At 48.7% G+C, this 15,117-nt stretch overlaps 4 protein-coding genes across 4 annotated transcripts; 1 reads left to right on the forward strand and 3 right to left on the reverse strand.

Moving 5' to 3' along the window:
* Positions 1 to 1,335: 1,335 nt before the first annotated feature.
* smim20 (small integral membrane protein 20) lies at positions 1,336 to 1,964 on the reverse strand. Its single transcript, XM_077589418.1, has 3 exons — positions 1,756 to 1,964; positions 1,630 to 1,686; positions 1,336 to 1,489 (listed from the first exon to the last, which is right to left on the reverse strand). The coding sequence occupies exons 1-3, from the start codon at positions 1,862 to 1,864 to the stop codon at positions 1,455 to 1,457; spliced, it is 201 nt and encodes a 66-aa protein (XP_077445544.1). The 5' UTR covers positions 1,865 to 1,964; the 3' UTR covers positions 1,336 to 1,454.
* On the forward strand, positions 1,963 to 4,903 carry LOC144066077 (uncharacterized). Its single transcript, XM_077589415.1, has 8 exons — positions 1,963 to 2,205; positions 2,711 to 2,782; positions 2,839 to 2,910; positions 2,997 to 3,163; positions 3,250 to 3,301; positions 4,274 to 4,439; positions 4,507 to 4,704; positions 4,775 to 4,903. Exons 1-8 carry the CDS (start codon positions 2,191 to 2,193, stop codon positions 4,861 to 4,863), a joined length of 831 nt encoding a protein of 276 aa, XP_077445541.1. The 5' UTR covers positions 1,963 to 2,190; the 3' UTR covers positions 4,864 to 4,903.
* A 363-nt stretch (positions 4,904 to 5,266) lies between these two features.
* On the reverse strand, positions 5,267 to 7,543 carry LOC144066078 (low density lipoprotein receptor adapter protein 1). The gene is made up of 3 exons (XM_077589416.1): positions 7,250 to 7,543; positions 6,066 to 6,657; positions 5,267 to 5,737 (listed from the first exon to the last, which is right to left on the reverse strand). The coding sequence occupies exons 2-3, from the start codon at positions 6,598 to 6,600 to the stop codon at positions 5,652 to 5,654; spliced, it is 621 nt and encodes a 206-aa protein (XP_077445542.1). The 5' UTR covers positions 6,601 to 6,657; positions 7,250 to 7,543; the 3' UTR covers positions 5,267 to 5,651.
* A 1,382-nt stretch (positions 7,544 to 8,925) lies between these two features.
* On the reverse strand, positions 8,926 to 14,566 carry irs4b (insulin receptor substrate 4b). The gene is made up of 3 exons (XM_077588919.1): positions 14,360 to 14,566; positions 10,522 to 14,287; positions 8,926 to 10,082 (listed from the first exon to the last, which is right to left on the reverse strand). The coding sequence occupies exons 2-3, from the start codon at positions 13,970 to 13,972 to the stop codon at positions 10,078 to 10,080; spliced, it is 3,456 nt and encodes a 1,151-aa protein (XP_077445045.1). The 5' UTR covers positions 13,973 to 14,287; positions 14,360 to 14,566; the 3' UTR covers positions 8,926 to 10,077.
* Positions 14,567 to 15,117: the final 551 nt, after the last annotated feature.

Consider the following 15,117-nt stretch of genomic DNA (forward strand, 5'->3'; position numbering starts at 1 on the left):
TTGGGGCTAATTGCTTAAACATTTCCTGCGCGGCCGCAGGCCCGCGTGCGACAGGAACCTGGCAACCTCCGCGGCGAATCCGACAATTTCCTGCTCACCTCATTTGGAGGTTACTCAACCAAAGCCAAACTTTTTAAAAGGCACGCTTGGTGAACTCCTTTAAAAACGGACTCCAAAAATGCCCCCAAATGACCAAAAAAAAAAGCCACCATGTCCTAACAAAACCAAGATGGAGTCATTTAGCGATAGCAAAATGTCACGAGACGCGTACTAGGTGACGCGTGGCCTCAAGAATTCGCTTCCCTTCCTCTTTTGGCCCCGCCCCCCCACCCCCGGGGGGGCTCACGGCACGGGAGCCGTGGCTTGAGGAATCTGCAAAACACCGGCGGGGGAATGAGAGGAATTCTCGGCCCGGGCTCTGGAGTTTTCTCTCGTTTCGGAGCGAGGCCCAACAATAACACGCCGGCGTAAACAATGGGGCCATTTGTCCACCCCCCCTGGGCGGGGGGGACGGGGGGGGGGGTTGCTGCTTTCGGACTGGCCCGAGAGTCCCAAAGTACGGGAACATAAACACGTTCTTGAACTGGTTCTTCATCCCCTCTACAATCCATCTTTCCTCCCAGGGATGCTGCTCAATGTCAGGAAACCGCAAAAGGGGGCGGGGTTTGAGGATTTATCTGCAACCTGCGTGACCAATCGCATCGATTCCAACGGGCCTTCAACTGTGCTTTTGCATACCGCAAATTAGAGGCGAATTATGGCAATGATTAAAACAAAACAAGTGCTCTTTAACCTTCTGTGACTTGAAATGTGTTTATTAATAGTAGATGTCCCATCCATTTGAAGTGGGAGGTTGGCAGCAGATAAATAGACACTATTCTAGTGGAAAATTTGGTCCTTTTTAAACAGTGACACCTGTTTAAAACAATATACTATCCATAATCTTTTGAGATACTAACTATCACGATATATCACAATTTCGATATGTTGCCACGCCTCTAATTTGACAGCAATAGATGTCCAATCCATTTTAACTGGGATCGTTAGTATTTTCTTTTTAATTAAATGATCAATATTTTTTTTAGCCATATTCAATAAAAGAACGAAGACGCCCTCTGGTGGTTTGCAAAAAAAGTACAGTGCAGTAATTTTTTTTTCAACTCTTATTATTATATTGAAAAATATCTTTAATTAAATGCATTGAATTTCATAATTAAAATATAATTCTCTAATTAACTTAAACATAAGCCAGATAGTATATTTTTAAACAATATTTTGGCACTATTATGCAAATAACCCTGCTAAACACTCATACTTTCATAAAGAGACGGGTCACATATTTACTACTTTTTAATTTCAAACATAACATAAATATAAAAACTCAAAGTACATAGCGAGGAATCGAACCCAGAACATCCTGACTACGAGGCCAAGGAGCAAACGACAAAATTCCCTCACTTCTTGAACGGATCAGACCAAATCTTCACACCTGAAGGGGGGTTAGGGATGAAAAAATCAGAGCTCAAATTGCACAACTAATAGCAATAATTATCTTAACTCATTCAATGCGATTGCTGACGATATACGTCCAATTTATTGGGACTGGGAGGGTTGTAAAGTTCGACTTACCGACTGGCTGCACGTCTGCCTGTTCGATTCCTGCCCGGTTTAATTTTTGGACTTCCCCTACGAAATAAACAGTGCGTTGACTTCGACGTAAAAAATGCCAACATTCCATTCCAAAATGTAACTTACTGTATTCTTCTTTGTGGGTGAAAGGGTAGTAAAATATGGGATAAAACGCCGCAGCCACGGCTGTGACAAAGCTACCAAATATGAAAGCTATTTTCCGATTTTTAGACATAATTCGCGATCGTTTGAGCAGGAAGAAGTTCACCTCCAAAAAGTGCCTGATGTTTGGGTTAGAACTTCCGGGTTCAAAGGTAACATGCGGCCATCTTAAGACAGAGGATTGTAACGTCGTGTGATCTTCTGCTCGAAAAAGTCTCGTATCTGGGCGAAATTTACATATTTTGATGAAACTATTGGTTATTTTAGACATATTAATGCGGAAGCGATAAAACTGTATTGGAGCTAAAAAGAAGGTATGACCTCTAGGAGGCGCTGCTGCCCTGAACGCCATCACTGAATATTGAAAACGGCATCCAACTGCGGTGTAAAAAAAGGACGATGACAAGCGTTAGCGTAAGCAATGAATTATTATTTTTTATTGTGTGTGTGTCCTCCTAAAATATCGTTACATTAATATGAAGTATTTGAATTGCATTTTTAGATAAATCGTCTCACTGCTCGGAATTTCGAAGAAATTATATCAGGGGGCGTTGCTGGGATGCTTTAATTTTAAACGTCGCTTTATTTGGTCTATATTTTTTTTACTGGTTATAATTATTGTTGTTACGTGTATTTTTTGTCGCATAAGAATTAAAATACGACCAAAACTACTAGTAAACAAAGATAGGCTGTGCGTTTGCGCTCAACGCCGTACTGCGCATGCGTAGATCGACCGCCATCTTGGGAGTGTATTCTCACAGGTGATGGTAATTTGTTTACATTTTTAACATGGGTTTCTTATCTTTTGGGCTGGAAAAAACGCGTTTTTGGTTTAACTGGTTAATTCCATGGAAGGTGAAAAGCCGGGATATTTTTTGTCCTACTAAATGAACGTAAAGTTTCTTTTTTTCTCCTTTAGAAACGAGAGAAGGAGCAGAAGAGGAAGCTTCAGCATTTTTTAGCAGACCTGGCCTTACTCGGTTCCTTACAGGTGTTTTAATATGAAATAGTTGACTAAATATGAAACTTATATTTAATCTCTCGTAGGGTTTTAAGTATTTCCAGCCTTGGTTGAGAGGGAAAGAAGAATTGCTGCTAACAGTTGTGAATGAAGATCTGGTCAGTAAAATACACAAATAAGCCAATAGGGATTTCCCAGAATGCATTGCAGTGAAGGTTATGTTTATTTATGACTTCTCGTGCAGGGATGGCGCTCGCCGGGCTTCGCCGTCTCGCGAGCGTCGTCGAGCAGCGGCAGCAGCGACTCTTCCTCGGCCAGTAGCAGCTCTCCCAGTTTGCCCAGTTTGACCAGTTTGGCTGGCTCACCCTTACCTGAGCCGCAAGCCCGACCCGTATGCGCCGAAACCGCCAGGTGGGTGGAGTCATTTCTTGGTGACCTGTCCAAGTTGGCGATCTCGCGAGAGTGGCGTTTGAGTTTGTTTGTTTATATTTCTGCAGTCAAGAACATCTGCTGCCAGCCTCCCCCAGCGAACGGGAGATGGCGGTGCCTGTAAGAGTTGGCTTTTTACATTTTATATATTATATTCAAAAATAGAGAAATTTATTGTCTGAAATTGACGATGGCAGACGTCCAATCCAATTTGACTGGGAGGGTAGGCATATGAAGGAAAAAAAGTCGAATTCAATACGTTAAGTTTTAAAGAAGTTTTAGCACCCTCTAGTGGACAAAGAGGGAATGACTTTTGTTTATTCTTGTATTAGTGGGTGAAATAAATGTTTTTGTTTCTTTAAGATTTAACTCCGTCTGAAATTGACAGTGAGGGGCGTCCAATCCAGTTCTAAAGCAGTTTTAGCACCCTCTAGTGGACAAAGAGGGAACGACGTTTGTTTATTCTTGTATTAGCGGGTGAAATAAATGTTTTTGTTTCTTTAAGGTTTAACTCCTAGTCTAAAATTGACAGTGAGGGGCGTCCAATCCAGTTCTAAAGCAGTGTTAGCAACCTCTAGTGGACAAAGAGGGAATTACGTTTATTTATTCTTGTATTAGTGGGTGAAATAAATGTTTTTGTTTCTTTAAGGCTTAACTCCTACTCTGAAATTGACAGTGAGGGGCGTCCAATCCAATTTGAGTGGGAAGGTAGGCATATGGTGGGGAAAGAAAGTCGAATTCAATGCGTTTAGTTCGAAAAGAGGTATTAGCAACCTCTAGTGGACGGAAGAGGGGAAATAAGTTGAGCTTTTTTTTAGCAGAATTTTCGGGAAAATAGATGCGGTTTTTAAAATGTTTTTTTTTTAATTGTGACTTTGTCATTTTAGAATTTATACTTTTGTCATTTTAAACAATATAAAGTAATTTTCGCTCCCAAAAATACCATGACACAAATTACCCCACATTTCCCAGCGCGCCTTAAACGCAACACGAAAACTAAATTACAATTCTTAACAGCAATATCTCATAACTTAAAACATGTACAAAGCAACATATTTTTTTAAACCCCGCCTCTCCAATCCTTCCCAAAAGGAGCTGAACTGCACCCTCTTCCTATTGGCCGGTTACGTCAAATACGGGCGACCTCACGCTTGGATTCGCTCCAACCACGAGCGCCTGGTCAGCATCCAAGGGACGGACTCCATGGTCAAGGACACGCCCATGAAGCTCAAGTCCATCACGGACTGGCAGACAAAAGGTACGAAAACCTGGGGTGAAAAACCGAACCACCTTTAAAAAAAAAAAAAAAAACTGGTACTAAAAAGGTATTCGCGTGTGGGACGTGGTGAGCGAGCTGGTTTGTCTCTGCACCGTCCCCTTCCCATCCAACCCGTTGGCCCTGGACACGCGCTACATCCAAAACCTGGCCGCGCCGGAGCGCTTCCTCGCCACCGGGGCGCTGCTCAACTTCCTGGAGACGTACGCCGTCTTCGGCGACCGCGACGAGCTCCACTACGAAAAAGGTAGTCGTCGGGTCACGCCGATTTGTTCCGGGTTCGACTCCGGGGTGACTCCGCCCCCTCAAAACCGCAGTGCTGGAGGAGGTGAAGCCTCTACGGCGGCTTCACGTTCAAACCTTGATGGAATTGCGGCGGCTTAAGACGACGTCTTCTGAGCAGTGACCCTCACTTCATTAAAAAAAAAAGGCCAAGTATCCACCAATCGTATCATTTTCTTTCCCATTCCCATCCGGCACAATCCTCAAAGTTCCCATTTCCACCTAAAAGTCAAATTTTGTTGAAAAAAAAAGCACTTTTCGTATGAAAAATATTTTTTTTGCATAATCCGAGTCATTACTCAGTCGGGGGTGACGTGGAACTCCCCCCCCCCCCCCCCCCCCCCATGAAGGCCTATTTTGAGTTATTCAAAAATCCATAAATTGCCCACCCTGGGAAAGCTACCACATGACTAAATCAAAACATTTTTCCACCCTCGACTCCCACTAGAGGCCAAATGTGACATTTCAAGCCAAACACACTCATTCATCATTCAAAATTTTGCCTTTCCCAACACGTGACGACGCGATTTCAACCGGTATAAAATCATTTTAATACATATTTGATTCTATATGTACATAATCACAATAAAAAAAACAGCACAATGATTAAAAAAATAATAAAATTAAAGCAGGCACATGTGTGCTCTTTGTAAAGACAACATTTAAAAACACGTAGTGGCACATGGGTATTAAAAAAATATGGATAATATTACAAATGTGGAATGATTTACAGCTGGAAATTTCTAAATTGGACACTGAAGTCTTTGTGTACACATGGTAAATAACAGTATCCCCAGTGTTGAGGGCTCCACAAGCGTTTGGAATATTAAACGGGGGGGAAAAGACAAAAAGGGCTTCGTAGAAGACTCACTGAATCCTGCAGTCGGCTTGGGGGGTCTGAGGGGGCGGGGCTTAGGCCCAGCTGTCGGTGGAGGACCCTCGTCTGGTGATGGCTCGGAGGGGGCTTCGGGACACAGAGCCTCTTTTCTTCCAGCGGACTGAAAAGGAATAAAAATAGATTAGATATTAAAAAAAGAAAAAAAAGTACTTGAATAGGTGTTGAGGTGTTGCCAGATTGGGTAAACTTCCTCGCAAAATGAGTGGGTTATGTTTACAGTGCGATTTGTTTGGAGTCTTTGGGATCTGGCAACCCTGAGGCGCCATTGAAAAGCAGTTATAAGCAAACAACAACATCAGGAAAAGAATAAGGAGGTTTAAAAAATACTCCAAAACGAGCAGGAAGTCAATAAGGAAGCTTTAAAATTATGCGAATGAGCGCTTTGAGGACCGGGTTCGAGACCCCAGTTGGAAAGGGAATGGACTTACTTTTCCCCAGACTGGCGGGCAGCGTGGAGCTTTTGGCGGGGGGCGACGGCGGGGGGGCCGCCGGCTCGCCGAGCGCCTGCTGGAAGGAGCGCGCCAGACAACCGGTCATGTCCCGCGCCCGCTCGGCCCGTTGGCACCAGAAGACGCGGCACTGCAGCTGCTGCCCGTGATGGCGGCAGATGTAGAGGAAGACGTTGGGGCGCTCGGCGTCGGCGGCGCAGTACGCGATGTCCCGCAGGTACGTCTTGGCCAGCTGGCGCCCCGTGCTCAGCTCCTTGACCTCCACGTAGCGTGGGCGCACCACTAGGGCGTGGTCCTTGCCCGGCTTCTTGGCCACGCCCACCAGCAGTCGCTCGATGGCGTCCCGCGCCTGCTCCCGGTCCAGGGAGAAGATCTTCTCCGTTCCCAGGTAGTGGACTTTGAAAAGCGGGTCGCCGTGGGATAGCGACTCGGTGCGGTCGCGCTGGAAGCGGCGACGGAGCGCCGCCGGCGAGTTTTTCAACGTTTGCATGAGCTGGAACGAGCCCAGGGCCATGGCGGCGAGATCCACGTCCACCGCTTTAGCGCCTAACGATGCATTCGCTGCTTTCCTCTGGGAATAAAAAAAAAAAAAGAGAACAAATCCGTTTTCTGTGAGTCAAAAAGTCAAGTCTTATGCAACCATTGTTTCAAGTCATTTACCCATTGTGTGACTAACTTTTGGCACGCCAACCCGCATTTTTTAAAACTATTCACGAACATTTGGCCATTGTTAGTTGAGACCCAAGCAGGAAATTTCCTGCGTGCCTCAAACGTACCAAACATTTTCAATTAAAGACAAATCAACTGTGACATAACTATTCTTTTCTTCCAGATGGAAATAAGCCAAAAAATGACCTAATTTCTCTTAATTCAATTCCTCAATTTGCGTCACTCATTGTCGTAAAGACGTTTTTTTGACACGGAATTTGACAATGTTTGGTGTCAATAAAGTTCCATTTTGTCTGTAAACAAATGCTTTGCGTTCAAATGAACAAGTCCGGGTAAGTATTTGCGAGTTTGGTTGAAAGAAGGTTATTAGTTTGCGATGTAGTCTGTGCAAATAAACACATAAATAGGATTATTTGTTATAAAAAACACAAACAACATTTTTAAAAAGTGAAAAACCCACAATTATTTGTAAAACACTTCGCCTGTCAACTCACCTGGCCGTAGTTGTCTCATGCACACGATGTCCGTGAACGCCTCAAACGAAACGTGGAGTCAAGCGAAGCTAAAACACGCTAAAAGAAAAACGAAAAAAACAAACAAAAGTCCAACTTCGATGACAAAAAAGTTACAGATTTAGTCCCGCTTTAGCATTTAAGTCGACTCGTCGCCTTTCGACACGAACGCCGCGTTATCTTGGTTAGCCGGGGTGCTCGTGCTCGACCAGTTTCCGCTTGCGACAGTTTTAAAAGGGGGCGCGCACGCGCACTTGCGTCATAGGCAAAAGGGGGAGGGTCTCCTAAAGGGGGGCGCAAAGGGGAAACATAAATGACGTGTTTGTCTACGACGCCCTAAAAAAAACAGGAGCATATTATTCTTAAAAAATAAGATATACATTGGACGTCTATCACCGTCAATGGCAGCATCCAATCAGCATTCGCTCTGCCGTGTATTTCCACGATGTAATCTTAAAAGGCGTCCAATTCATTTGTACATGGCAGCCATTCCTCCCACTTTAACTGGATTATACATCTGGCAACCTCAATGACTGCCCAAAATAAAACAGATTGAAGTTAGCATGCCGAAATGTAGCATTAAAAGAAAAATATGTTTGTTTTTTTAACCAAATTATATTATATTAATAATATTTGATCAGTAATTGATTCTGGGTCATTTAACTTTAGCAGGGCATGTGAAAAAATAGCCACTTGCTCCCTATGAATCTATTTTTAGGAGCCTAAAAATATTTGTATTCATTGGTGGGCCTCACACCACCGCGTGAACGCGGGTGTTTGACGCGTTTAAACAGTGGGGCTCCTGTTTTCCCACCCAAAAGCTGTAAAAAAAAGGTCTCGAGGCGCCACACTGCCGTCATTCTCACTCGCCCGTCCACGGATCACGTTTCAATAAAGTTTGAGCTACTTTCTGAAAGGTCAACAAACTCAAATTTGACCTTTATGGGAGGTTAAAGAAGTCCTGCATTGGGAAACGATACATGATTGCTAATGTAGCATAAACTATGACTTTTCTAGTTGTAATATTTCATCTTTGACCATCATCCTTTTTTAAATGACTCATTGCCAGTCGTACATTTCCAAATAAGGGCGTATGTGGTGTGAATTGGGAATGACAACATGTCTGCTCCCTCCACCCTTTTTTTTCCTCTTTTAGGAATCTTAAAAAAGGAAAATGACGTCATTTCCGTTGCTTTCAGTGGAATACGGTTAAAGCAGCTCGTTGTATAAAGTACAATACACAATGTATGTTTGTATATGAAATGGCAATAAAGTTTTCTATTCATTAAGGTGTTTAAAATCACAGTCAATGGCATTAAAATGAGTTTTTTTTTCGAACTTAATTGGTTCAAATCGAGTCAACAGAATTGAAAACATTTGAAATTAATCGTGATAACAAATTTTCATATGGAAAATAAATAAATAAATCGAAATAAATCAGATTAAATACCAGGCTCATGTTGTCAATGGGGTAGCTTAGCACCATCTAGTGGACCAAAGAGGGCATTGCGGGTTGCTTCATTTTAACAGATGGTTATTTCGTGGGATCGGAATCGGGTAAAAAACAACATATTTTTAATATTAGTATTACAAGTAATGGAAGAATATTGTAAAAATAAGGATTTTACACCTGAAAAAAAAGAAAGTGGCAAAACAGGTGCAGAACATGAACATTTTTATTGCAATAGCTCTATGGAAAGCAAAAGTTTGATCAATATAAACACTATTCGGAAACTGCTCGCCAAATAAACGGGTTTCTTTGAACGCACCTCCGTGAGAACATGGAGGAAAGAAATATCAAAGAAAAGCGGCGTGAAGGAACAAAAAGTCAGGACTTTTAATTTGAAGGCGGAACGATCTGGTTGACCTGAACTGTACCATAACAGCAGCAGCAAAAAAAATGGAATATAGTTCCAAAACATACTCCGATTTTCAAATACAATCAACTGCAAATTGCCGCCCGAAAAATAAAAGGTCAAAATTCGTATTTTGCCTGAATGCCACAGCAAATGAAAAAAAAACAACAACAAAAAAAAACGCTCTTTTGGCGTCAACTAAAACACAAAAGAAAATAGGCAAACGTGCTAAAGATGCTAAATCAGTCTCGATTGTTTGAAATACTGAAACGTGACAGTTGAAATGATGTGAAAAGATGAGAAAAATGGCGAAAAAAAATGAGCACTTTCGCTGTATAACCGTGTTGAATCTTTGGAATGATCCAACTGCCCAGAAGGCGCGGGGGTGTCCTAAGATGGTCTATCCTAGTACGAGGCACTGTACCGTGCATTGCGCGAGGTAAAACGGAAAATATGAGTCGTAATAATAACAATAATAATAATAATCAGCGTAATAAATAGTCCTCCAAATGCCACTTTAATTAAGAAATGTACCGGAACTGTTCAAACCTAAAAATGTGCAAGAAAGGAAATTGACTTCCTGTTTGGGACCGTTCGAGGTCGAGTGAATGAGAGAGAAAAAAAAACATTAATACTTAACACCCACATTCTCTACAACGACTTTGTCCTTTATGCCTCCCTTTTTTAATACCGTTTGAGTAAGTGGACCCACCTGCTGTTTGTTCAACAAAAGGCGGGAAAAGCAGCGAACGCCGGCCCTTTAACCGGAGACCAGTCATATGAGGTACATTAAAAAAAAAAAGTGAAAATTTGCATAAAAACCGAGGAAAAATAAAATGTGAGGGAGTTCAAACAAAATGGGGGAGAACAAAAAAAGCAAGCCTTTTTCGGTCTTCGGCACCCTCCGCGCACGTCATTTTCTCGGGGTGGGAGGGGGGGGGGTGTCTTTGTGGTTCAGTCTGTGAAAGACAAACAATTTTTATCGTTAGCCATCGATAAGTGACTGGGAAATGGCCCAAAAATTGACAGGAAGTGACTGGGTAATGGCCCAAAAATTGACAGGAAGTGACTGGGAAATGGCCCAAAAATTGACAGGAAGTGACTGGGAAATGGCCCAAAAATTGACAGGAAGTGACCCGGTAATGGCCCAGAATCGACAGAAAGTGACCAATAATCAAAAGGAAATGACCCGAATTGCACCCAAAGGAACTAAATGGCTGTCATTGATGGGTGGGTGGGTGGGTGGGTGGTTGGGGGGGGGGGGGGTTGTATATCTAAACGAATGCTCTTGTTGGGGGGGGGGGTCTTGTTACAGGGGTGGTCTGAAAATAGACGGGTAAATAAAGACTGGCGGGTGCGTGGGTGACAACACGAAGGCAGGGGGCTCGGCGTACTCACCCTTGGTGGTCGAGGCGTCTGATTTGGGGCAGCCCAGACCGGCGTAGGCCTGGTTTTCCGGTAGCGCCGCGCCCTGCCGGACCCCCGTAGACACGCCGGCGTCCGGACCTTTGGGCTCCAAGGCGATGTAGTTAAGGCCGTTTTGGTATCCCGCAGACGGGTCGCTCGCGTACATTCTGCCGGGGTCGGCGGCGGAGGACGGCGCCGGCGGATCCCCGTGGCTTTTCACCGACATCCAGACGCCGTCGAAGGGCGGCGAAGCGTTGGGGGCGGCCGGCGTCGGGGGGTTGGCGGAGGGCGTCGAGCCGGAAGAGGAAGCGGAAGAGAAGGTTTCGGAGCTGTGTCGCCGCCTGCCTTGCGGGTCGGCCCGGATGACCTTTGGCTCCGGCGCCTTTTCGGGGAGCCCCGGGGGCAACGTGGGGGATCCGGCGGACGCGTCGCAGAGGTGCCGCAGTACGGCGTGAGTCCTTTGGCCCTCGCCGAAGGTCATGTCCGTGTAGTCGTCGGCCGCCGACCTCCAGCGGCCGCCCGCCGGCGCGCCGGGGTTGCCGGCCAGGGGTCGGATGTAGCTAGGGGGGTTCCAGGGCGCCACCAGGCTGGGGCGTGGCGAGATGCTCTTGCTCGGGAGCTCGTCGCTTTCCCGATGGTGGCGACCCGTTTCCATGCTCATGTAGTCGGGACCGCTTCGGGGCAAAGGCGGGGTTCGGCGCTCCTCCCTGGGGGCCGGGGGGGGCTCTTCGTCCTGGGTGGAAAGGGCGTAGGGAGGGGGCTGCTGTTGGCGGGGATAGTGATCCCCAAAGTCAATATTGATGTACTCCCCGGGACTGGGGGGCCCGTCGGACGGGGTGCCGGCGGCGGGGGCCGAGGTGGAGGGAGCGTGGACGCTTCTCCGGCACAACGGCAGGCGGTCGGGTCTGGAGACGCGGCAGTCGGCCGTCGCGTGGTGAGCTCCGTAAGGCGGGGGCGGGTGCGGCGGAACGGGGGCGCCGCCCCTCCGCTCGGGCGCGCCCACCGGTTGGTGGGCGGGCCCGGCGGGGGAACTCATGGGGACGTAGTCGTCGTAGTCCTCCTCGTCCCTCTCTCTGGACGGGGCCTTGTAGGAGCGGGGGAGGGAGAAGTAAGGGCTGAAGGACCTCCAGGCGGCGGCGGACCCCACGCCGACGTCCGGCCGGCGCCCCCCGCCGGACGCCATGTCCATGTATTCTCCATTTTGGGCTCTGCCGTGGGAGGCCCGGACAGGGGACGGCGAGCCGGCGCCGCACCCCGGGAGCATCATCACGTAGCCGTGGGGGTCGGCGGAGGACTGGCGTTGGGCCGAGCGCGGCGCCGAGGTGGGGCTGTGGTAGACGAGGGGGTGGGCCACGTGATGAAAGCCGGCCTGCATGGGCACGTAGTCGGGGGGCGCGTCCCTCGGGGGCGTCGCCGCCACGCCGCACATCATGGGAACGTAGCCGCCGTCTTCCTTGGGGGCGCCGCCGCTCTCCGCCCGGGGCGGCGCCGAGGTCCGACTCTGCTGGGCGCCGTAGTCGGAGCGTGGCGAGGACGTGGAGGAGGCGGGCCCAGGGCGGCGGAGCCCCGAGGCGGCGTCGGCCCCTTCCTCCAGCGAAAAATGGGTGGGGGTTACCTTGGGGTTGACCGGCACTCTCCGCCTCCGCTGCCAGGACGACGTCCAGCGCTCGTCCTCGGTGGTGGACGTGCTCTCGTCTCGCGTGGTTTCGGCGGCGGCGCCCGACGGGTCGCGGTTCCAGCCCACCGCCATGTAGTCGCTCAGGCAGTTCTCCTCCCGGATCGGGGGGGTGTTGCCCAGGGAATCCGGCGTGTTGCTACGCACGCGGAAGTACCTGAAGTCGCCGGGGCTGGAGCCGTACTCGTCCGAGGAGTTGAACCCGCCGTCGGATGGCGAGCCGCATATGGAGGCGCTGGAGGGGCGGGTCAGCGTGTCCGAGACGGAACCGTGGCCGCTGCTGGACGACACGCTGACGGGGCTGGTGGCGGAAGGGAAGTGGGACATCGGGAGGGAGGCGGAACGGGCGTTGTGAGTCGCCGGGACGGCCCGCGCGGCGCGACCCGCCGGCGTGCCGCCGGTCGGAACCCCCTCGGCGCGGCCGTGATGAGGACGCGTCGCGCCGAGGTGGAGCAGGCTCCCCGTGGCGGAGCGAAAGGGTCGGTTCATGGTCCCCTCGCCTTCGCTGGACGTGCGGAAGCGGTAGGCGGCGCCGGCGCTCTTGCTGGACGACGGCGGCGTCCCCACCAACGACTCCATCCGGGACCGCCGCTGTAGCCCGGTCTGGCTCGGCGGGAGGTTGCTCAGGTGGCGACGCGTGGTGACGAACGCCACCGGGTTGGAGCCCGACGACTGGCTCTTGCTTCGGGGGCGGAGCTCGGCGAAGGCCTTCAAGGCCTTCATGGTGTCCAGGATGGTCTCGTGCATCTTCTGGGCCACTACCGAGTCGTCCACTTGCATCCACAGCTCCCCCGGCCCGGTGGACGAAAAGCGACCCACCTCGATGAAGAAGAAGCTCTCCGAGTGTCCGCAACGGCGGATGTTCATCAGGTGCTGGTTGAAGCAGGGGGTGTCGGAGTTGAGCTTGACCAGGTGTAGCGTTTTGGACGAGAGGCAGAGGCGAAACAAGCCGGCCAGGTTCTTGGTCTGACCCAGACCTTTGGGTTTGACGTTGACGTTCCACACCTCCTTGAAGACCGTTCCGGGGGTGACGGTCCCGTAACCGTCATCCAGGTCGTCGGCGATGGGGTGCCCCTTGCGCCCCTCGCTCATCAACTGGCCCACCGCCACGTACCAGTCCTCCTGGTCCCGCTCGTTCTCCGCCACCATGGCGAAGTACTCGTCCTTGGTGTAGAGGGCGATCAGGTGCTTGTTTTTGGAGTCGGCCCTCTTGTTGACCGTGAAGCACTGGTAGAGGTAGATCACCCTCTTGGGCGAGGACGGCCCGACGGAACCCGCCCGCGGGCCGCCTCGGAATTTCTTCTCGCTGTCGTAGTACTCCAGGCGACTCGGTCCCAGGTGGCTGGAAGCCCGGAGGACGAAGAAGCGCTTGTGGCCGTGCTTTTGCTTGCGCAGGTAGCCGCACTTGCGGACGTCGTCGGCCGGGTTGGGGGCGAAGACGGCGGCTGGCGGCGGGGCCGATCCGGGTTCTACCGGGGGTGACGACGACGGCTTTCCACCCGGGGTGTCCTCACCCGGGTCGGCGCACAGCTGCGGGTGAAGATGCAAGGACGCCAAGTCGTAGTGAAACTGCGGCTCGAAGTGGTGGACGTGGTAGGAGGGCGGCAACTGATGGGGACGCGACCCCCCACCGCTGATGTTGACTCCCGGGGAAGGGGCTTCCCCGCTGGTCGATTGGGAGCCGACGTTCCTCTGCTGCGCCTCGAGCACCAACATCGCTGCCTTGCCTTCTTGGTAATCGGGGAAATTGGCCATCCGAGGTCGCATTTAAAGGTCACTTTGCTTGCAAGCTAATCCAAGTGGACCACGACTCCATTCTTGGGGACGGGAGACGAGCTAACACGGCTAGGCCGGCTAACACGGCGCTACGAGGTGCACTTTTATTTATTTATTTTTTGAAAGAGCCTCCCCGGGTTTTTTTGGCGTTTTAAAACGCGTCCTTTCGCCCCGTTGTGCGGGGGAAGCTAACGCGCTCGGGGCTAGGTTGGGGAAATAAAGCCTACCGTGTGGAACATGGCCGCGTTTGAGCTCGTTTCTCCGGCTAGCTGTTAGCAAAGCGTTCGCCTTCTCCTGTACACAAGTCTACGGGCCAAAGCACAAACAACACGTGATTAATTGCGTCACTGGCAAAAGGCGGGCCCGAACGCTAGGTACCGGGTTGTGATTCGCTGAAGAGAGTCGAAGGGAATTACTGACAGGCGCTGGGTCCAATCGGCGCAGGACACTGCAGACTGCGTCAATGCCAACGGCCAATCACAGACGACGGCGTTTACCTCGGGATAAAAATAGGCGTCAACTTTGTGAGGTTGATGTGGAATTGAATGATTGTGAGCGTTATTAAAACGTATGCAGAAAACTTCGATATTGTTGACAAGATTAATTACAAAAGATGAAAATTGTCTTACCAATAAAGCTGAAGTGGTACAAATCCATAATTTGCCGTTTTTTTCGAGCTAAATTCCTTGGAATTGAAGCCATATGGAAAATATCACACAATATTTTCAAAATGAGCATAATAACCATAATAAAATTTTGAATAAAAACTAAATAAAAAAAACTGCATTTTCATTAAACTCAATTCAACTAATAAAAAATGCTGTATTATTACAATACAAATTTGACTATTATTATTATTATATATATTGTGTTATAGTGATGCTGTAATAAAAATAACGACATCGGTAAATATCTTAATTGTCAATAGTTTTTATGAAGTAGATGTCTGTTACCATGTAAATTTGAATTTAAAAAAATCTACCAAAATGGACCTCCTCAGGTCCAGCATTATGGCCACACACAAATAATATTTTGAGGCTTAAAATTGATTTTATTTTTCAGAAAGTTATGAGAAAACCCGAAAGACATCTGCCGTATTTTCTGGACTATAAGTCACTTTTTTTGTAATCGTCTTC

The sequence above is a fragment of the Stigmatopora argus genome, chromosome 20 (genome assembly GCF_051989625.1).
Source record: "Stigmatopora argus isolate UIUO_Sarg chromosome 20, RoL_Sarg_1.0, whole genome shotgun sequence".
NCBI lineage: Eukaryota > Metazoa > Chordata > Actinopteri > Syngnathiformes > Syngnathidae > Stigmatopora > Stigmatopora argus.